This window comes from Cygnus atratus, chromosome 1, assembly GCF_013377495.2.
Source record: "Cygnus atratus isolate AKBS03 ecotype Queensland, Australia chromosome 1, CAtr_DNAZoo_HiC_assembly, whole genome shotgun sequence".
NCBI lineage: Eukaryota > Metazoa > Chordata > Aves > Anseriformes > Anatidae > Cygnus > Cygnus atratus.
Window position 1 is genome coordinate 116,097,618 of NC_066362.1, and position 22,346 is coordinate 116,119,963.

The window sequence follows — 22,346 nt, forward strand, 5'->3', positions numbered from 1 at the left end:
TGCTTTTATCAAGGAAATCCTTGAGAGAGACTCCTGGAGTCCAGACTGAAGCAGCAAACACAGTCCCGATTTGCCTGACAGCTACATAAGGTGCCGAGAGTGAAAAGGAACTGGCAGTGATGCCGCTCTGCAGCTGGCAGATCCTGGGTGAGCTGTTAGGTGCGCTCCCCAGCTTCCATCAGTCCTAACTCGGGCTTCTAAGGATCCCCACGGTAGCTACTGAACAACAGCCCAAACTCGTGCTTTACAATGACAGATGCATTTACCAAAGTTAAGGTTCCTTCCATATATTCACAATTGTTTCTCCTCAGGAGAACATCAGCTTGCATGAGTCTGCTGTTAAGTAGTTCTGAGGACCTGGTCAAGAAACTCCTGCTCAGACGGTAAGGACAGCCACTTGGGGCTCAGCTGGAGCTCCATCTAGGCAAACATCATTTGCAGCAGCTGCTCAGAGAAGAGTGTGGAAAAGGGGAAGCGTTTAGTGAGACCTCCTCTAGCCACTCTTCCAGCCTCTCGTCTAACAGTGGTTCAAGGACTTTCTGCGTCAGAGCTGATATATTTGCATTCAAGAAAATGGATGTGGTCTTTAAGGGCAAGAAGGGCAATCCTCTTTTTTAGCGTAGTTTCACAGCCCAGAGACTATGAAACTGTTGAGAACCTGACAGACTGGTAACTGAGCTTTTGATTTATGAACCAAAATTTGTTTTAATACAGACACTGATTTATAAACAGTGGGGCTCTGTTTGTCCAGATGTCTTTTAAATAACATGTTGCCATGCAAATAACCTGACTTTCAAAAACTCTGACAGCCACAAGCAATTCAAACAGAAAAGAAAGGCATTAGAAACCTTCAGGGTTACTCATGAAAAGCAAATACTGAAGGTTGCAGGCAGCATTAGCAAAATGAGAATGTGCTTCCTATAGACATTTATAAAGGAGCCATCATTTGCAAAGAATTTGGATAAACAAGGTTAGATTTCCGTATGGAACTGTTGTGGAGGAAACTGAAGGGAGAGGTCTAAAATTAGCCCTTGTCTCTTGTCTTCTGTTTAATGAAGTACCTGGAGCAATTTCCCATCTATGGATGGGAAATGTCACTGACATACAGTCTCTGAATTCCACTTTTCTCATGTATCCAACAAGAATATTTTTTTTAACTGCAATAAAAGAAAAAAGGGGAAAAATAAAACAGAGGTATGGGTTATTTAAAAAACAAAGCAGAGAAGAGCTCAGACCAAATCTTACCCATACATATTTGTTTGTAGATGTTCTGTATGATCAAAAATGAAAAACAAACACAGTATTTACTATTAATACCTGAGCTGACTGCATTTTCTTACTCTTCGAAAGATCGTTGGCAGAGGAAAGTCCCAATCTACCTCTTGGGGAACTACAGATTGAAAGTCTTATTGCATCCATAGAAGTAAAGCACCAGAAGAAAATAATACTGAAAAATCTCAAGTGGATTTCTACAGAAAATTATATAACATCTTTTTCTACTGCTGAGGACGGGGCTTCCTTAAATCTGAAAGTTACATAAAGCCTTTAGCCAAGATACCAACACAGGGATGGCAGATGGAGATGGAGAAAACTAAAGCTGCCTATTTTCTCCAAGACAGTAACAGCTGCTCCACACACAAATGGTGCTCCACAAGAAGAGAACTCTACTAATCCCACAAGCTGCTCCACAGACAGAAATCTGAGTCATCATTCATTCACATGTTTCATGCTGGTGCCAGGCTGGGAAGGTATAGGTAGGTACAGGTGATACCTATGCAACACCAGTACCTATACAACAGCTAGATAGCTACCAGACTATTTTCTTCAGAGACCTCTGTTGTGTATTAAAGGACGCTCACCTTTCAGTACATAAAGGGGGGAGGAGGAGAATAGCCTACGTGGCAAAGTGCTAAGGCTACAGAGAGCTGCGTTACCTTCAAAAAGTGTGTCAAACATTTGTTTTTCTCCTATTTTCAGTATAGCCTCCAGCAGAAGGAGCTATTAAGAATTCTTTCTCGTGAATGTGAAGACAGACTGGCTCATCCAAATTTTCTAAAGGCAGCAGGACAGACAAACCCAGTTTGCTGTTAACATTCTTACTCCAGCAGGAATCTTAATCAGGTTTACCTCCTTTCTCTTACCAACCGTGTCTTCAATGTCAAGGCATATTTCAAAAAGCCTACTAGACAACCTGAATCAAACCCCTCTTTGCTTTAGGTACAGCAAGGGGGAATAAAGAGAGTCAAGTTATTTATTATTTGCTCTCTTCTTCACTGGATGGGAAGGACGTTCTTCCTCGGGGGATGAGAATATTGGGAAGGGACTGAAAATTCTGAGAAAGAATTGAGGGATTTATAGCTGTGTACAAGCAACTGGGAGAAAAATGGCCTTGATGTATAGTATGAGGTCACAGGCACTTGTAGCTTGGTGACAGCAAAGCAAACAGGATGATTCTCTGAAAATAAAAAAGTCAGAGGATGATTTCTGGGGCCTCTCTTAGTGGTAACGCTGATAAAAGCTTAGAGAACCGTGGAAAGCTGAATCATCTCATAAGCCTTAACCAAAACACTCTTTGAAAAAGCTTCCTGCAGGAAGGCAGCATATACAGGATACCCTGACAGCAGAGTGCATTGCTCTGCTCTTTCCTACGGAAAAAAACTGTGAGACCTTATGCTGTAGCGACTCCAGATGTATCTAAGCTGAATCATGGCGAGCAGAAGCTGAAGATGCTGGCCACGGAAACAGCTGAGGAGCACGTGTGGGAGGGAGCTACTGGAAAAGTTTAGAAATGGATTAAATGTAGAGAAAAGGATAGAGATCTCACAAAGAGTGACTGGAACAAGATTGGGTCTTGGATCTGACCTCTCATCTGATATACAAACTAGTCAGCCATCTCCCTTGACAGTAAGCAGACTTCCTCTGAAGTCAAAAATCTGAACCAGCAGATGTAATTTATCTGAGAATCCTACTCATTTGCTGTAGCTGGAGAAAATTATTATCAAAAAGTAAAGGAATTAGCCATGCCCATCTTTTCCTTCCACCACCCTGCCATACGTGATTAACACTTTCAAAACATAGAGTAGCTTTTCAATTTCTTATTGCCATTAACAACTGCAAATTATTTATAACTGTGCCCCGTTTCATCCTGTTATATGACCTGAGAGCCTTCTTCAAACAATAGACTGCATCAAACAAGATTAGCTTCCTTGTCTTATCACAACATTTAGAAGGGCACACTTGGGAACTCATAACAAGGAACTCATATATAACAAGGTTTTTGAGGTTTTGGTTTGGTTGTTTGTTTTACTAGAGCAACAGCTTACGTATATATTAGCCGAACATAAAGTAAATCGGAACTAACGTATGTTAAATTTCTACATATAGCAGAGTAAAGGATGATATACTCAGTTCTCTCTGAGAACGTGGTTCTTCTCAAACTACATTAAAAACTGTAAAACAGACAGGTGTTTTTCAACAGTGTTACCAGGATTACCAAATTTTCTGAGGCCACAGAAGAGTGAGCCTATGGCAGTACAAAGCAGTAAGTTGTTTAGTGAGAAGTATGAGTACCTACATTTTCTTTAAAATAGCTGAGGGAATTGTGAGAACTGTGAGCAGCTTCCAGATTACCAGCCCAAGTCAAAGCTGTTCAAAAACTTCAATATTAAATTAGTTCCTTGAAAAAGCAGATGCAACCTCTGCCACTTCAGCTACCTTTTGTATTTACTTCTTGTATTGCACAGCAGTAGAGAGCCAAGATGACTAACCTCTCCGATCCTATGAACTGTACACCAAAATCTTCTCACAGACAAACCACAGAAACTTCAGAAACCCAAGATGGGGCAAACTCCAGGAGCAGTTCATAGGCAGGGCAGTGTCGTGACTCTGTCCTTACTGCTGTCCTTACTGTCCCTGACAAGCTGTGCACGCAGCTGCCAGCCAAATTCCAACGCATGCTATCAACGTCAATCTCTGCTGGCTCTTACGCAGGGATTTGAAGCCTCTGAAAGAGCAGAGCTTTGATGTCAGTCTTGTAGCTGACAGTGGCAACAGAAGTCCTTGAAGTCCTGCACTGACCAAAGGCAAAGCTGGGAATAGTACTCAAGCCGGGCAAGCTCAAATCCTATTAGAGCAAAATGCCAGCCTTCAGCTGAGGAAGGGGGCACTTTTGTCACAGGCTGAGTGTAGCTCCAGAGATTGGCTTATTTCCCCAAAATGTCTCAGAACACAGTTACATTTCCTTTTGTTAAATACTAGTGATATATAGTTTCACTCAGGTTTTATTTTCAAGTTGGTACATGAAAACACAGGTGGCTTTTTTTTAAAGCACTTCACAAAATTTCACCATTTCCTATTTTTAATACTACCATCCATAAATTTTGTATTTATGGAGTATTACACACAGCACCAAAAATGTGGTGGGAAATGAACATCTCCCTCTATTTGACCTTTTTGTTTACTTTTAATCTGACAAAAGCTTTACATATATCAGGTTACACATAAAAAATTCTATTTTGGTATTTGCAATACCCATTCCCAAACTACAATTCCCAAAGTCACAATTTGCAAGGTTCTCAGAGGAACTTACCATTCAATAGCCACCACAGCAAAGGAATAAAACCTGGACTTTCACTGATGTACTTCAAGCCTTTCAAGTTGATGCTCACGTTGTAAAGTGACATTAGCATTAGCCTGAAATTGAAAGAAAAAAGAAGTGATGTTCTTTGATTTCTTTGCATCTTTTGCTATTTACACCCACCACATATTGATGCAGAAGCCTATTCTAATAACTTACACTTTGATAACAGAAACAAGTCTGAAATGTTATATAAGCAATGTTGTGCAAAACCTTGATTCTACTGTTAAATCATGTATTTTGCTCATGTGGAAAAATATCCCATGTGACAGTAAGAAAGTCCCATCAAACTCTATAAGATGCATTACATAACATGTGCAAAACCAGGATTTGGCTTTATGTGACCAGACAAGCTCTATAATAGAGGTTTCATAGTGACAATCCCCACTGGCACACAATCATCTCATGATGATGAATCATCAGCTGTCTGCCCTGACAAACAAAAGGGCCAATAAGAAACACAAAAAAGAGAGGTTGGACATTGAGTACTAGAAACAACGTAAAAAGAAGTATGTGCTCCATGGGTTGTGCAGCATGCACCTTATGGACACCGATCCTTCGGTCAGCTGAAATACAGACATACTGCTTGTGCCACCCTCTTTCAAGTATCCTCCTATTTGTCCTGCAAGCCAGAACAGATGCAATACACAGCCAATGCACAGCAAACACCAACGCGCTCTCCCCACTGTCGGGGAAGTTACTTTGCCTACAAAAGCACTTGAAAAAAAGGGACAGGCCCTATGGATGGAAAAGGGAAGTACGAGTAGTCATAACTCAGCTTAGCACGCTCCCTCCTAAGCTAGACCTGTCCTTTCTGCTGCGGGTGAAGGGCAGAGACGGCTCGCCCTGCCTGTCATCCAAGCCCTTGGGGAGCCAGGCAGGGCCACGCAATCCACACTGTGAAGGGAGACCCTGCTGTGAAAAGAAGTGACTGCTCATCCCTCAGAATGTCATCACGGGCTTTTCTATTTATTCTGCCTTCAGGAATCCAGATTGATTACGTCCAATTTACAAGTGGAAAGAGATCTGGCTTTTTTTTTTTTTTCGTTTGTTTTAAGTCAACAACACCGGAATTCAATTTGGCTGTAAACTGTGCTCTTTTCTTAGCACAGACCAACACATGACAGCACAGGCCAAAAGGCACTCCTCTTCAACACCCTTGTTTCCAAATGACATTTGGGCAAACTCAAAGCCTTTTTTTTTTTTTTTTTCTTTCCTCTGGTCTTTTATTATGGTCACTGACGTTGAAGAAGGACAGAACCAATATCCTGCCTTCCAGGTAACACGGAAAGTCTTCGGTTTGGCAGCTAGAAAGCATTTACTGACTTGGGAACTGAAAAAGATCTACCTCGACACCTCTGACAAACAGAAACCAAGACCGCCGTTCTTGACAGTCGCGCTGCACATCAGTGTGTAAACCACATAATAAAAATACACGTAGCAAGTCTACAGTAATTTTAACCACATTTTGAAAAGCTTCCAAAAACTGCATTTCCTAATTTATCAGCCCCCTAAATAAGGAAGTTCACTAGTCATTTTTAGGGCTGCATACAAAACAAGTTATACATTAACCCAAAGTCTCAATTTTTCTACAGAGTCGAAACCAGATTTGTTGGAGAAGGCTCTGCATGTTGAAAGGATGGCTCTAGCCTGCCAACCCCACCAGCTTCTCCCAAGAAGGCTTCCGCTGAAGTTGTTACAAGCAAGAAAAGCTTCAACATGGTCACTAACTTGAAAAATCTGAAAACCATTAAGAAAAGTGGGGTTGACTATAGGTGCCACCTCAGCCTCAGCTACAACAGTGCTGAGGTGATGCTGTAAGACACGGGAAGCTATGGACAGAAATGACAGCTGTGCCAGTTTATGCAGATAAAGTGCACAGGCCAACATTGTTTTTTAGCTGCTTTAGACTGTTGGACAAGTACAGCAACTTGGGGTTCAAAATGCATCTCCCTATCCAGTGCTACCCAGAACAACTGTTAATACTCAAAGCAGAAGATTTTGTTGGTATTAAGCCTTCTCCTGCAGCTTCTGCTGAGCTGCGTTCTGCTTTCATCCATCCTTCTGGCGATATTCTCCTGCTCTGCCCTTTATGCAGTTGTGCAGTAGCTGGGAAGACAGGATATTAGTGCATTTTATGATTTGCTACGGTTGATGTTGTGAATTTCTATTTATTTTCCAAAGATGACAGCACGCAAGTGAGTTTTCTGGACAATGAAAAGGGAAGAGGAATGAGCACAGCTCCTCCAACATTTACGGAACGTCATCATACCCACCCACAGCGTGCTGCTGGGTTGCAGACAAAACAATAGCAGAGAAACAGGAATGGGCTGGAATTTTCTGCTCTGTTCTGGGGCCAGCTTGGCTGTTGCTGTCTCTCATGACTGTGATAAACCTGCCTGCTACTGTACTGCCACCATTTCCAAGCAAGAGGGAAATAATGTTGTTCCTAATGGACTTCACACCTCACGTCCTGTACTCAAACAAGTGATCATGCCTTAAGTTACTATGCCATCACCAACATTTCTGACAGTACTGTCAGACAGCAGGAATGGAAAGCAACATGATTCAGTCTAGCCAGCAACGGAAGAGGTGTGAGTTATATTATGTGCTGCACTATTATCAGTTTGATCACCAAGGCTCTTAAGTAGTTGGAAGAAGGAATAGTAGATTATTAAATCTACTGCATCAGGGGCCACCAATAAGCAGGGAAGGGTGCTGTGGAACTGAATTTGCAGCTTGTAAAGCCCACGCATTCCTTTTCATACGGCCCCTGCAGCTCCTGCTTGGGTTCCAGAATCCAAGCATTGACAAAGACCTGCAGTCATAATTACATATAATCAGCCAGAATGAAAGTGATCAAAAAGACAATACCTTATAATGGAAAGTGGTAACATTTCTTGACAATGTCTTTCATCATTAATCTGTTTGACATTTGCAGTTAGAAATAAAGTGACGTAAAAAGATGCTGCTGTGTTTGTATTTTTCTCTTACTTGTTTGCTTTGTGCAGACGAAAGAGACAGAGTAGTGGTGGTGATCCAGGAAAGTGCTGCTGTTTGGAGTGGCAAAAGACTTAACCCATACCACAAGCCAATGTTAAATGGCTAGCCCAGAAGTAGCAGCACATTATTACTAATTAAACATGCTCACGTGGGCACAACATAGAAACTTTTGCAGACACTTCAAACCAGCTTCACCTCTAGTACTTGCACATTCCAATAAGTATTTTTTGCAATATGTATTCTTATTGAAGGAAACCTGACACACAGAATTACTTTATAAGCAATACTTTCTGGTTTTTGTTAACATGGAAGGTTTTTAGTTTTTTTTTTAGTTTTGCACTTTGTAGTCTTCATATTTAGGGAAGCCTAAATTTAATTAACATCATGTACTACTGTATCTGTCAATGCGTTCTTTAAAATCTAGAACTAAAAGCACAGCTGAAGTCCCTTCTCTTTTACTGATAATACACGGGATTAGTACATACAACCACATATTTTTACTGTCTGCTTTCAATTACTACATAAGCAAAGTTGAAGATTCTTAGCAATTTAATACAAACAACTGTGTAAATGTTTATTGAGAGCCTAATAATTAAAAATGTTGAACAAAGCATATACTAATGAAAAGAAAATCTGAAATCTTTCACACCGCTATTTCAGAAAGGCAAAGAAACCCATGAGATTTCAGCCCTAGCACTCATGTAGATCTCTTGGTTACACCTATTACATACTCATAGACTAGAATGGATATTGTAGCAGTGCTAGAATAAATGAGTTTTTCTCTGTAAATGTTTTATTTATATGCTGTTACAAGTAAAACAGGATTGCTAGAACTAAAAGAGAATTCTTTTTCAGTTTACTTTGTGTTTGATACTGCTGTTTAAAATTAACTCAGTTTCCCCTGATTTGTCACACAGAAAAGAAAAATATTTTTGAAAATATAAGCTAAAAAAGAATTTTAAAACAAGAAAACTGAGCAAAGAACAAACACACCCTTGAAAATATGAAGCCAATTTTTCTCTTTTATTGCTTACATTTTAAGTTGATGCTTTCCTTCCACGTAACACCACGGTGATGTTTTAAGAGAAATACATTGCCTTTCCACAATAATGGATATTTCCATCCATGAGATATAGTTGAGAAAATCTGTCTGTGTTTATGTATATAAGAGTGTGTATGGGTGTGTATAAACGTAATTCATGATGACTCCAGAGTCTGTCTATATATAACTCTTAAATTTCACTATAATTTCTGTTAACTATCATATCTTTATCTCATGATTGTCTTTCACTTTGTACTACCTTATGTTCCTTATAGCAGAGAGTTCTTCTGACATGTCTGCTTATGAAAATGTTGATTATTTAGGATCAACAAGCAGCCAAAAAATCTCACATGCAGCGAACAACTTAAAAACAAACAAACAAACCCCCCAAAATAACCTTTTTTTCTGGGCTGCGAGAGTGGAAAATCTCCAGAAAGGATAATGAAAATGTTAGTAATGAGTTTTAGGAACTGAACACCAACAAGACATATAGGGAGCTTGCAGACAAAAAGGAAACCTGACCATGGACGTAAAGACAAAACACAGGGAAACATTTTGTGCTAAAACATTTGAGCAAATTAGGATCCTTCATTACATGACAAGGCCATGAAGAAATCTCATTTCTGGCATTTGCTGTAATGTCATAATACAGCATTGTTTTTTGATTGTTTGTTTTTTAATCAAATGACAAGTTCAGAGTAAGAGAAAAAAAAAACGAAAAACATTGCTAGCTTTGTGGAACATTGGAAAACATTATCATAGCACTGGATTCAAGCTAATGCAACATATGCTTAAAATTTCAAGCCACATATCCTCAGCTTGTAACAGCTCTGAGAAAAAAAAGGAAAAGCCAACAGTTTATTTCATTCCTCTACCACCTGGTAAGTACAACTTTTCCAGTGTCTGAATGGTGTAAGATGGCCTTATGGCCTTTTCTTTACAACTTGGTATCACAAGGTCCATTTACAGGCAGCACCTTTTAGAAATGTAAGTGCATGGTGCTTCTGGCTATTCAAGTAGGATAAAGTAAACTAACTTTTGCTTTTAGTAGACCACATATTTCACTACGCAGATGTAGAATTTTACAGTCTTCTTCATATTGGAAAGGAACGAGTCCACATTTCCCATGGTTATTATTTAAAGCTTGACCTCACACCTTCCTTATCAAAACATGAGCCCCTTGTAAGCCAGAGGAGTGTATCCCTGCTCATCCCTACAATATTACAGTGCTTAAGAGACTTTCAAAGAGACATGTATCCGGGTTGAAGCTAGCACTGCAGCCAAGCCTAGTGCATATGCAAGGAATGCTGCTGTGAAAACAGTTTTCCAACCATTATTCCTTACGTCACAATCAGATTTAGATATTAGGAAGAAATTCTTTACTCAGAGCGTGGTGAGGCAGGTGAACAAGTTGCCCAGAGAAGCTGTGGGTGACCCATCCCTGGAGGTGTTCAAGGCCAGGCTGGATGGGGCTTTGGGCAACCTGGTCTGGTGGGAGGTGCCCCTGCCCATGGCAGAGGGGTTGGAACCGGGTGGTCTTTAGTGTCCTTTCCAACCCAAGCCATTCTACAATTCTGTGATCTCCAGGAAAGGAAATAATGTGAGAGTGGGAAGCCTGCTGTAATCACTGTGATCTGCACTGTAAGGTAATGCATTTCATTTGAAAGAAAAAAAAGGTCACCATACACTTTGAATTTTGTACAGAGTCCAGGCTTCATGTCTCCCAGGAGGTGCACCATTGTGTCCAATAATTCACGACTTGAAGTAACCAGGAACTCACGGCCACATGCCAGCGCAGCCACATCTGTGAGAGAACACAGAACATTACTATAAAAATTCATGTTTCAAACAAAGTTTTATGCTAATTATAAGGACAACTAAAAAAAATGTCAGCTGTGAAGAATGAACTATGGCATCTATATAAACTTCAAATTATAACCATCTACATAGCAAATACTGAAGCAGCAAACGATACTGATTAAACTCCTTCATAATTCTGCTTTGATAATTCAAATATTTATTCAGGGTGGCCAGTATCCTAATAGTAACACAGTGAATCATGAAACAAAATGTTGGATTTAAGCAGTTCTAAGCTGACATCTGCAAGTAATGTGGGAATGAAGCAAAGCTGATCATCATAGGTTCCGTTTTACAAAAATGAGATTGCAGATTGTTTTACAATCAGTCAATCCAATGTGCCTGGCACATTACACAACTGAAACACTTGTGAAAGTCTACTCAAAAGTTCTTTTTCTATTTCTCTGCAGGCACTGCAATATTCATGCACAAACCAAAAGGCAAAACATTTCCAGAAACTACTGCTCCAAAACATATTTTCCTGAAATGTTTTTCCTTACGCTTGCCCCATAATTCAGGGCATCCTTATATGCAAGAGGTATTTTCCAGCGACCTTTATCATGCTGAAGTTTCAGCAACCCCTTTCCTAAATTACAGAGACAAAGAGAAAAATCTTGGCATTATCAAATTCAGTGGAAAAATTTGTATAAGCTTCAGTGAGGCAAGATTTCATTCCACCACAGTGATTCCTGCTCAGGCAGAACACCACCATCCTTCCCCATCCAAGCCTTTAAACATCGTCTTTGTTCAGACATTACTTTTGCTATGATTTTTTTTTTTCTTTTTCCTCCAATGAAGCTACGAGAGAGAACTGGATTACACCTTTACTTGGTAAAGTGGCACAATGTGCCACGTACTGTGCTTTACTATAATCTTTAATGGAACCATGACACCTAAAATCACACATTCAAAAAAGCTGTTAATACGCGATTCCCTTACTTGTATAAATACCCATTGTTTCATCTATCTTACATCATGACATTACCTAATGCCATTTTGAGAGCTGCACCGTTTCACAAAAACGCAGCTGACATATCATCCCCATTTCTAATAGCCTTCCAAGTCAAGGGCAGCCATACTAAGACAGATGTGTGGCTTCCTACTTATTTCCTGACTCTAAAAATAAGTATTTAGTATGGAAATTATGGAAGTTAGGTTTATTAACTTTTACTTCTCTTAGCACCATGGAATTGGGAGATCTAGAAGACAGTGGAGTCCACCTGGCATCAACAAAATTCTCACACAGTTTCAAAATGCTGAACACATACCTTGAGGTGGCTGCATCATCTGCAATTAATTTGAGATTAGTACATCTCTAAGATGTTAGCATTACTGGTGATTCAGAAAGTATACTGCTTGACATTTACAAAGTAAGGTGAGTACATATGATGGGTAAAATGGCCCTTGTTTTACCTGAGATTGAACAGAAGTTCAAGGACTTTCAAAACTGAGTGGTTTTTATACATCTAATCCTGAACTACGCTACAGAAAGTACAACTCCTCACAGACTTGCCGAGTGACAAAATCTGTTAGAACTTTAAAAGAATAGGAAGTCACCAAAATACCAACACTGGCTAAATACCTGACTTCAAAAAGGTGTAATTATTGCAGTACCTATATGGCAATGTGGAAATTCCCAGTGCCTACGGAATGCTATTTTGAGAGAGAACATTAACTCACTTGTTACAATCCCTGCCAAAGCTAACACAAACTGGTTTTCATCAGAATCCAAATCCTGCTGTTTCATGTCTTCACTTAATGACTTCACAAAGCTCTCCATAGTCTGTGCAGTGATTGTAAAAAACTTTGCTGCTTTGCTCTGCAAGTGCGGAGGAGAAAAAAGGGTTATGCACACTACAGCAACAATGATTATTAGATGCTACAGTAAACTGGACAATCTGCAATATTACTAAGACATCCAGTCACCTCACAAGACAGCAGAAAACAGCAGGTACACACTAAGTGATGTGTTTAATCCTCTAATATTAGAAATCATTATCTCAGGAGAATATGGGAAACTACTCAATACTACATTTATTTGTAAAACTATACTATTGTGTATTGACCTTCTAAACCCACAATAACACGTATCAAACAATAGAATTAATGCTTAGTCTCAAAACTGAGGACGTTATCTTTTTGCTTTGCAGTAGTTGCATGTAGTTTCATATTCACATTTCAAAACAGCCATGGTCAACATCCTATCCAGCTGAAGACTGGACGGCTGCCTAAGTTAGTGGCTTGACATGAATTTCCTAAGAAAACCAATGAAATACCCAGAAAATAAGCATTTGATTGGATCCTAAAAGGATTCATGAATTGCTCAATACAGGATGGAGAACAAGAGGCTACACAGAAGTTCTTTGGAAAAGGAAATTGAGGTCTCTTCTGGGTCACAGGTTGAATTTTAGTCAGCAGTGTCAGAAGTATAGCCCATAATTATGTGATGCAGTCTTCCCCATGCAGCACAAGACCTCAGCAGGAATACTGCTCTGTTTTGGGGTATCTCAGCTGAAGAACCAACCAACCAGCACAAAGCTCAGAGCGGATCAAAGAGCCTTGTCAGAGGTGCAGGCAGAACCCACAGAGAAGAACTGAAAGAATCATTTCTGTTTATTAGTAATTCTGACCTGTAAAGCATTGCTGAAACACTATTTCCCACAGAGAATTCTGGTTTTTGTAAAAAAAATAGCATAACAGGAAGCCCAGATTTCCCAGTGCATTTAATAATTTTGATAGTTGTTTCATGAGAGAGCTGAAACTTCTAGTAATTTCCTGCAGCAACCCAGTAAAACAGCCGGACAGTTCAAGGAAGTGCCTAGAAATTAAGATAATTTTGTGAAATTCCGGAACATCTATTCATTTTGCAAAGTGACTGAAAAATTCAGTATTTTATCAAAACCACAGTCTTCACAATATGTACAAATCTACTGATACCATTCATTTATTCCTCCATTGCTGCACATTGACCACATCAAAGACATGTTTTGGGAAGAAAGGAATACAGTTCCTGTGGGGTGATTCCAACAACAGGGAGTAAAAGGCAGGGTCAGCCAATACTCCATTTCTTCACAAATTAAATTGTGGTCCCAGACCAACAGGAATAAAGGGATCATGGGGAAAGAGAGGGGAAAAAATGCACGTTGCTTGCTCCGGATGTACTTTATATACTTATATGGGCAACGTACCTCCAAGAAGGTCATTTTAACATAAGCAGTGATGACTGTTCAAGCAGCAAAGGACGTTAAAGAAAGTGAAGGAAGACAGCCTACCATTGCAGACTAGTGTAAGCTATTATAAAAAAGTGTATTCACATAACAACACAACAGAGTACTAAGCAGATCAAGTAATTGGTATGTTGCACAGACACCAAACAAAATCTTTTGTCAGTCTCTTGAGGTGCCACTGGTGTCCTCTCCGCTGAGCCTTCTTCTTTCCAAACAACCATTCCTTAACTAGTGGGGAGGTCTGAGAAGCTGAAGCAGAGACCAGTCAGGTTTATAAATAGCGAACCTTACATACTCTGCACAGTCTAATTAGCTTGACAGTGTTTTCATGGAGCTGAAGAATCTCTCACTCACAGACATTGAGATAAGGGCAGTTCTGAGAGCAGCCATTAAAGTGCTTGAGCTCAAATGGTATTTAAGGAACCCTTTGCATTCCAAGTAAATCCTGAATGAAAACATCAGGTAACATGCCATAACACACAAAGCCATTTTTCACCATAGCAGATAACTGAAATAGCCAACCTCTTTGTAGGATCCAAAATTTCTCATGCTGAAGTAAACCCTGCTGCCATTCTGAAATCAAACCTTCAGTTTCTGTTTCAGTGTTAGAGCCCTGTAATGTGGATGTCCAGCTGAAGCTTTTTTGAAAGACAACTAGAACAATTTCATGGGAATTAATTTACTTCATCTCTGGCACATGCAGGTAGGCATACTTGAAAACCGTCTCTCATGCTGCTTCTCTGGATGCTTCTCCAAGCTCTAGAAATGTAGAGCATGGGTAGGAACACCAGGCATTTCTCTCCCATTGCCTTGCAATCTACTCGTGCTACAGTTCAGATTTGCTGCTCAAGTTTTGACTTGCCTAACCCATATGGACACGAATGCTCTATTAGTCACAAACACCATTTCAGTCAATCTGCATTACAGAACTGTACAAAAGACCTACTTCTGTATCTGTGCAATGACTGAAAAAGCTGAACATTGTTCCCTAAGGCATGAAATTATCTTGAATTGACGCCACCCCTCCCCACACAGTTAAATATGAGCAATAGTTTGAAAGCACTCCTGATGTTCTTATACATTTCTGTAGTTTATAGCACTTTCTCAGGGGAAGGGGGAAGATGCTACAGGCATCACAGCTTGTCCAAAAATAACTCAAACCAAAAACTTTTTATGACAAATCTCCATCAACTTTTAATAACCTGACTCACTGTCAGTTGTAATCTGTTGTTGATGCAATGCCATGCAATCCTTTTATGTTTTTCCTAGTAGTCTTGTTGCAAACCCAGCTACCTTTCTTATCCAACACAAGAAAATGATGTCCAAAAATTTTGCTATGACCTTCACCAGAAGCGCAGCAGTTCAGTGGGCTCTAATGATTGTTAGGAATGACTACAGCAGAACGATTCTGCCTTTCAAATAAACTTATAAAAAAAAGTATTGCATCTTCATAGTAAGGCCTTTTATTCTTACACATGATCACTGTATCGGTTTTGTTTTTAATCAATTCTATTTTATTTTGATATTTAAGACTGTTTTCAAAAAGGCTTCTACTAATTTTACTCTCATCTTGTACAAAAGTGGTCATTTACAGCACTGGTGTCTTGTTTGTAGGAAGCATGCCCTTTCAATACTGTTTCACAAGTCCAATAATGATGGCGAGTCACCAGACAATACCATTTAATAAGATTCAGTAGACTTGAAACAGCTAGGCATTCTAAATCTCCAAGACTCATGTAAATATTAAGGTAGCACAAAGACAGTATTAGGATGAAGATTTAAAGGAGTTGAGAATTGATGGATGTATCTTCTCTTCCATGGAATTGGCTCCTCCGAGCTTTCTGCTGGCATGGGAACAGCTGCTTGTGCACAGTGCAAGTCTTTTGTGCAAGTATTACTAGCTTGCAAAGATATTTACATTGTGCTAGCTGTAGCCTTGCTTCCAGTTTAACTGTGTGTGGTGGAAAACAGTTAATCCTTGTTTGATAACATAATATTTAATTACTGCACTTATTCCCAGCCCACTACATATTGCTAAATAGCTCCAGCGCTTCTTAAATGAAAATGGATTTTCCCCCAAAAATATACAAATCAGAAAACATTTTTACTGTCCAACTAGTTTCTGAGATATATCCCTACATTAAAGCGTGTTACAGAGCAAGGTACTTCTTTTAAAAAACCAACAGCATTGCCACTGCTAAGCGTTCACCTGCCATACTTACTCCTCCTAGGATGGTTTTAACAGCTTCCTCGTTGCTAGAGACACCCCACAGCAAGGTGCACACCGCTGCACCCATCTCTGTGCAATACTCTGCTTGCTGCAGGAGCTGCTGCTTAGCCTCATGCAGGTGCTGCCGGAGGTCTAGTTTCTCCTGAAACAGGACAAGGAAATTTTGGTTGCACTTCATGTCAGCCCGGGTGTTTTAGGCTACAGGACAGAACGAGAAACATCATCAGGGCCATATATGAAAGAGGGGGCAAATTCACAGCAGTTGCGGATACAGACCTTCTCTCCTGAGCTCTATCTAAGTCGTATGTATATCACGTAGGCTGACAGTAACCAGAAGCCTGTCCACAAGGTCAGACCAAGTGACCCACTCAGACTGAGCGGCACCTAGAGAAGCCTGATAGGAAAGTTGACTCCTAAGCAAATAGCTACATGTCTCCTAGAAAGGGAAGGATTTCAGCATTAGAGGTCAGCCTTTCCAGCCACCTTACAAAAGATAATGGACACATCTTACAGGAAGAGAGAGTTGTACTGTTTTTCAAAATGGACTGTCTTAGCCAGCAACTCTGCCACACTGGCTATCTAGGATAAATCCTGTTGTCTCTTCCAACTTCTTTCAGTTGGCACATTCCTGAACAGCAGTGGCAAAATGAGACAGTCCCTAGAAAAACAAGCCTAAGGTTTGAAGTTTGGAGCACCTTTCACGCGTATGACCAGAAAAGCCCATGCTCTACCATGCATCCATCACCTGAGCGAGCTTGCAGAAAGCACAGAGCAATTCAATACAACCAGGACACGGTTTCAATTTGCTCGTATTTCCTTCCAGTAAGATGGGAAGCTGGCCAGAAGATATCATGAGATTTGGTGTGATTCTATGTCTCGCTGGCTTGCTAGAAAATGTCACGGGGTAGTGAAGCTTCTACATCTCATTCTGTCCATTTTGGGGGTATGTGATTTTCAGATTCAGCTCAGAAAACACCCTCCTCAACCCAACCTTCCCCATATATCTGGTTATCATGATGAAGTCTGGGGAATGAGAAGGGATCTTTTCTATGTCATTTTGGAAAGTAAGCAAACACAACAAAACTTTCAAGCACGTATTCCCAGTGAGATTTTAAAATAAGTATCTTGTCATTTTAGGGGTTCACCTCAATGGTTTGGAACGAGCAGAAAGGTAAGCTCATCTAAAAATGTATGTAGCATGGTATTTACCAGTACAAAGCTGCTTGTCTTCTGTTTGTCATCAATTACCTACCTAGCCTCCTATATCACATCTGACAGACATATTTGAGTTGCTTTATCATGCTGCTAATGGAACACACAGAGTATAGTTTGTAAAGTTCAAATGAAATTTATGAAGCAGGTTGCTATGTGTATTTTCTCTCTGGACTCTCTCTCACCTTATAATTTAATATATGCAAAAGGCTGACACTTGCTGTTGATTTCCTAGGCATGGAGTGCCAGGAAAAGTCTCTTACCTCTTAATTCCTCTATAACAATGCTGAGACATAAAACTCTGCCATACCATATAGTTACATTCCCCCAACAATGATGCAAAGCCACCACAAGAAATGCCAGAATTTTGAATACATCAAAAGCAACAGCAGAACAAAGGTACGAAGCAAGGAAATCAAAATAATACATTCAAGAGCCAAGAAAACAAATAGAGCCTGCAAAAGCAAATAACCTAGCTGGAAGCAACACTCCGGAGAGTTCACATCATGAAGCAATCACTGTGCTGTGCAACACCACCATCTTCAGGAAATGGTCAAGGCACGAGAATACAGCAGTGCTTAAGTACCTAACTACAAAAAGGCAAGGAAGACATTAGCCAAGAATAACATGTGCACTTCAAGTTTTGCTCAAGTTCAGAAAGCACCGCAATTCCCTAATCAGCGACACAACGCTGCAAAGAAATTTTGGAAAACAGAATGTTGATTTATGATCCCCTAAGAAAAGGGCACTGCTCAACCAGAAAAGGCATTTACTTTATGATCATTTCAGTGAATCATTTCCTTTTCCTTCAGAAGATAAATACGTAGAAAATAATTCAGGACCTATATACAAGGATGCCTATAACAGAACAGCAAGCAAATGAAAAACACTGTGCAAAATGATTAACAGGAACAAAAAATCACACACACACACACACATATATATACACACACAACATCATCATTTATCCTGAAGAGGATTTCGTGATGTATATAAGCTCAATCCACTCAAACAGACTTTTTTGGCATACGACAGGAGCTATTTAGACAACTGATGTATACTGCTCTGCAGCAAAGATATGAAGGGAAGAGCTTTGATCTGGAACACCAGAACAACTACTCTAAGAAAACTATCCATGCTTGAACTAGGAGTTTCATCCAAAAGAAATCACAGACCTAAACCACCTCCCATTCGTTTTGTAACACTAACATGCATAAAAGTTGGGACCCACTTATTTAGTAGTTACAACAACATTAAACATTAGTATCTAAGCAGCATTAAATAGTACAGAGATTTCATCCTGGATGCTTATACAACTAACCACAGCAAAACTAAGTAGCTATTGTAAAATAGCTATTCCAGAACATACTTCTTTTGAAGTAAGAAATATACAAATAGACAGCTATTCTATCATACCAGCTACCAAACTTCATTCCAGAATGACTTCTCCATACAGACATGCCCTGAAACAGAAAGCCTTATCTTTTCATTTATTTATTTTTCAAAAATGAAATCATTTCTGTAGACTCATCTGCCTTTGTGTAACCCCCTACCTGGCAGATGCTATCTCTAGAACCCCAGCAAAATGAGATTTTGCTGACTACAGAAGACAACTCACAGTTCCAAGGAAGTGAACTTGTACAGGCAAATAATCACCACTGATTCACACATCCCTCTCAAAGATTAAGCCACTAGTCTATGTGATCCTGTTTGAATCCAAAAGGCTTCACGGAAGATCTGCAGTCTGAGAGGTCATGGTCTGGGTTACTCCTTCATTGTTAACAACTTTCCTCTTATAATCACTAAACACAATATTGACATAGCAAAAGGAGCACTGTAATTCTGTTTTGACTAACAGCTGTACATGGCAGTTGGATCAATAAGTGCACTGAGAAAGACTATTAAAACTAAACAAAGGTACACAGCTTCAAGCAAGCCAAACAAGAAACTACTTTCATTTTCTATATTGTGTGGCTTACATTATCCTCTATTTTTCTCTTTGAAAATATGTTATAGTTACACTGAATTGAAAAAAAAAAAAAAAAGATTTTGTAAAGTACCATTTCAATGCCAACTACACCACAATCTTTCCAAATACCCATTGTTTTACTTCAACATGTTAATAGAGGCAAATTGATAATGGTTGATTTTAACATTCCAAACATCAGGAAGAATCCTACCAAGAAGCCCAGAACACAACCCCATACAGCTACACCTCACAGGATATGGAAGCTAGAGAGATCTATGCAGTTATGCAAGAGTTATGTATGTAAGTGGCAGACCGCCTGTTCACCGTACTTGTATTTGTACAAGTTGAATACCGTTTTGGTATCTTGTCATATTTTATCTTGTTATAATATTGACCTTTCTCCCTTTCAACAAGGGAAAAATGCATCGAATGGTAATGAACTTCTAGGTAAGTAGCTTACTCATCATCTAACTACATGAATAGAAATCCCAGACTGTTTTCCAGGCTGACGATGTGACATGAAAATGGAAAATTGATCACTACTGTTTTTGTTCTCAAAGCTCAAGCATACAGGTATCAATATACTGACAACAAATATACCTTCTTCTCTCTTATGCAATCTGCCTGGGCTGCTTCCAGGCGGGCTCTGAAGTGTTCACAATCCATTTTTAACTGCTCTAGTTCCTCCTCCTTTTTCTCCATGCCTGTGATAGAATAAATTAAATAAAGGAAATAATAAGTTACGACCAACTCGCTTGCACTACAGAAAAACGAATCCACCAAATGCAGACGCGTTAAATGTTTGCTTGTGTTAGGCCACCTCCTAGTGGCTACAGTGACATATAGCAACTTGCCACATAGTTCCTACAAAAACTAAATGGACATGATGTTTCTGATTTAAAACAGGGAAAGACTGAAAGAAACACATCTATCTACTGAATACTGTGTGCTGGTAAGATACCGTTCTGGAACCGACTCCACATCCCCAGGAATTTTTTAAAATGTAGTCAATTTTCTACTTTTTTGTTCTGCTTTCACAGTCTGTCCTGTATCTTCAATGAATTCAGTGAATATAGAGAAAATCTAAGAAAAAGAATACCACAATCATTCAAAAGTGATTGGTCAATATGCAATGTACAAATTATGTGAATAGTAAGAATATTGTGCAGCTATTTCAAGTATTTAAAAATTAATAGCTATAAAGCATTATAAAAAATGATAAACCATTTTAACATTGTCAGTGACAAATTTTATCACTGACTCCCTTTAGAAAATGAGTCTCTGATGTCATCACGTCACGTAATACACATGTATTTCACATTACAATTTAGGTGCTTTATTTTAGTGAATGGAAATCAAAGCAGTGTATTTCAAAATCCTGATGTCTTAAAAAAAAATCCCTTTGAAGGATATTTTTAACAATTACTGAGGTTTATATAGAGCTATTGTATTTTATTTTAAAAACCATGGTTCTGGGTGCTTGGTATTTATACTGAAAAAAAAAAAGGAAACACATTTAAGTAATTCCAAGCAGTAATGTCTGAAGAGCATCTACTGTATTTTTTATTAGCTTAAAAACAAGTTACACGCCACTTCAAGCTCCACACCCTTGATTATGAATGTTCAGTTTATAGCTTAGCACACTTTATGTACTTCCCTTATACGTGGTCGATATTTTTGAATGTGTTTACCAAGTAGCATATCAAATTAAACCATAAAAAGATAACATTAGAAAAATACAGCCCTTACTATCCAAAGAGGTTGGATTCTGGCATTTTGTTTAGTAATTCTACTTTATTTGGAAATAAATTTCTTTATTTTTGTCTTAACCGACAAAATATTATAATCTCAAATACACACACATTGCTTTGAGTAGCAGCTATAAAAGAAGATAATGTAGCTACATACAGCTTTTCTAAAAAGGTGGAACTTATTTCCCTCAGCCCATGTGTGATTCTAAGCCACCACACTAAGACTTTTTAACAGAAACCACAGAGGCAAGGCAAGGAAAATATTTCCTAGGAAATATGTATGTGCCAGGGCATGTTCTCCAAGCATTCAATTCTTTTCAACCTGCAACTCAAAGGAAAATAATTAAAATGAAGGGGGGAATGGATTGAATTTTTAAGGAACTACTCAGGTTAGTGGTAGGAAACTTTTTTTCTCTTCCCTCAAGTGAAGAAAGTCCAGTCCCACAAACCTATTACCATGCGAATGTGGGCCCTAAGTACTTGAGGGAAAGACATCTGGAGTCAGAGCAGGGCATACTCTGCTTATCAATGGCAGACCAAGAACCTCTTCATCCTTGCCACGTACATCCAGTGGAACCAACCCCCAAGGAAACTCTCTGGCTCTGGAAGGAAACAGGCTCTCCAGAATGAAAAGAATCACTTCCAGCCTTTGGGAGGATGGATCCACCCTGAATTCAGCAGCAGCACAGCCAGCAGGCATACACAGATACTGCATTCTTCACTGCTAGGCTTCAAAGGTCCTGGAACCAAAACTGAGCCAGGGGAAAGGGAATGCTATTAACTACTGTGTGTCAATACAGCACTACGTGTTATCTTTTAACGTCCTCCAGATAAAAGGGGAAGTATTATACTCCAGAGTATCATGATGTTTTACGTCAAGGGAAATGAGGCTTAGGTCCACCCTATATAGGAAAAAAAAAGAAAAAAAAAAAAAAAAGGTATTGTTTTAAGTTGATAAAAAGAGACCTACTATGCTATGCCTTGTTCCTGGAAACTCCTCTATTATGTCAACTCTCCCTGCTCTGCACTCCTTTGCTCTGAAGTGAATTCAAGGTTGGATGCACCAGTCCCAACATTTGACAGCCCCTTAACATACAGCAGTTTAATGAACGCCGGAATAAACCCCAGGCATTTTGCTGGCACCAAACACCATGGCTGTGCTGCGCGCCCCCAGCACACTGTGGTCTTGCCAGCACAACAGCGAAGTCTGACCAGTTCTCCCACTGCCTGCAAGTCCCAGCCCTCTAGTAAAAAAGTTCCTTCCCTCTGGAGACTAAAATCTTGAGGCTGAGACTGCCCACTTCAAGCAATGAAGAAAAAGCTTTCACTAGCAACTTGGATGAGCAAAAAATATGAAATGACATCTTTATACACACAGGAAATACCTAACATTACCACTGCAGTAGTAAACCTGATTTT

The 22,346-nt window shown here is 39.5% G+C and overlaps 1 protein-coding gene across 2 annotated transcripts in view; it reads right to left on the reverse strand.

Moving 5' to 3' along the window:
* The window catches only part of HSF2BP (heat shock transcription factor 2 binding protein), a 31,067-nt gene that overhangs the window by 4,211 nt on the left and 4,510 nt on the right, over positions 1 to 22,346 (reverse strand). The window contains exons 3-7 of one of the 2 annotated variants that reach the window (XM_035545753.2): positions 19,777 to 19,880; positions 15,988 to 16,137; positions 12,219 to 12,357; positions 10,368 to 10,485; positions 4,589 to 4,692 (exon numbers count right to left, since the gene is read on the reverse strand). In XM_035545753.2, coding sequence (XP_035401646.1) covers positions 4,589 to 4,692; positions 10,368 to 10,485; positions 12,219 to 12,357; positions 15,988 to 16,137; positions 19,777 to 19,880 — 615 coding nt within the window. Of the gene's footprint in view, positions 1 to 4,588; positions 4,693 to 10,367; positions 10,486 to 12,218; positions 12,358 to 15,974; positions 16,138 to 19,776; positions 19,881 to 22,346 lie in introns of both variants that reach the window. The other variant, XM_050712109.1, reaches the window with a different exon arrangement.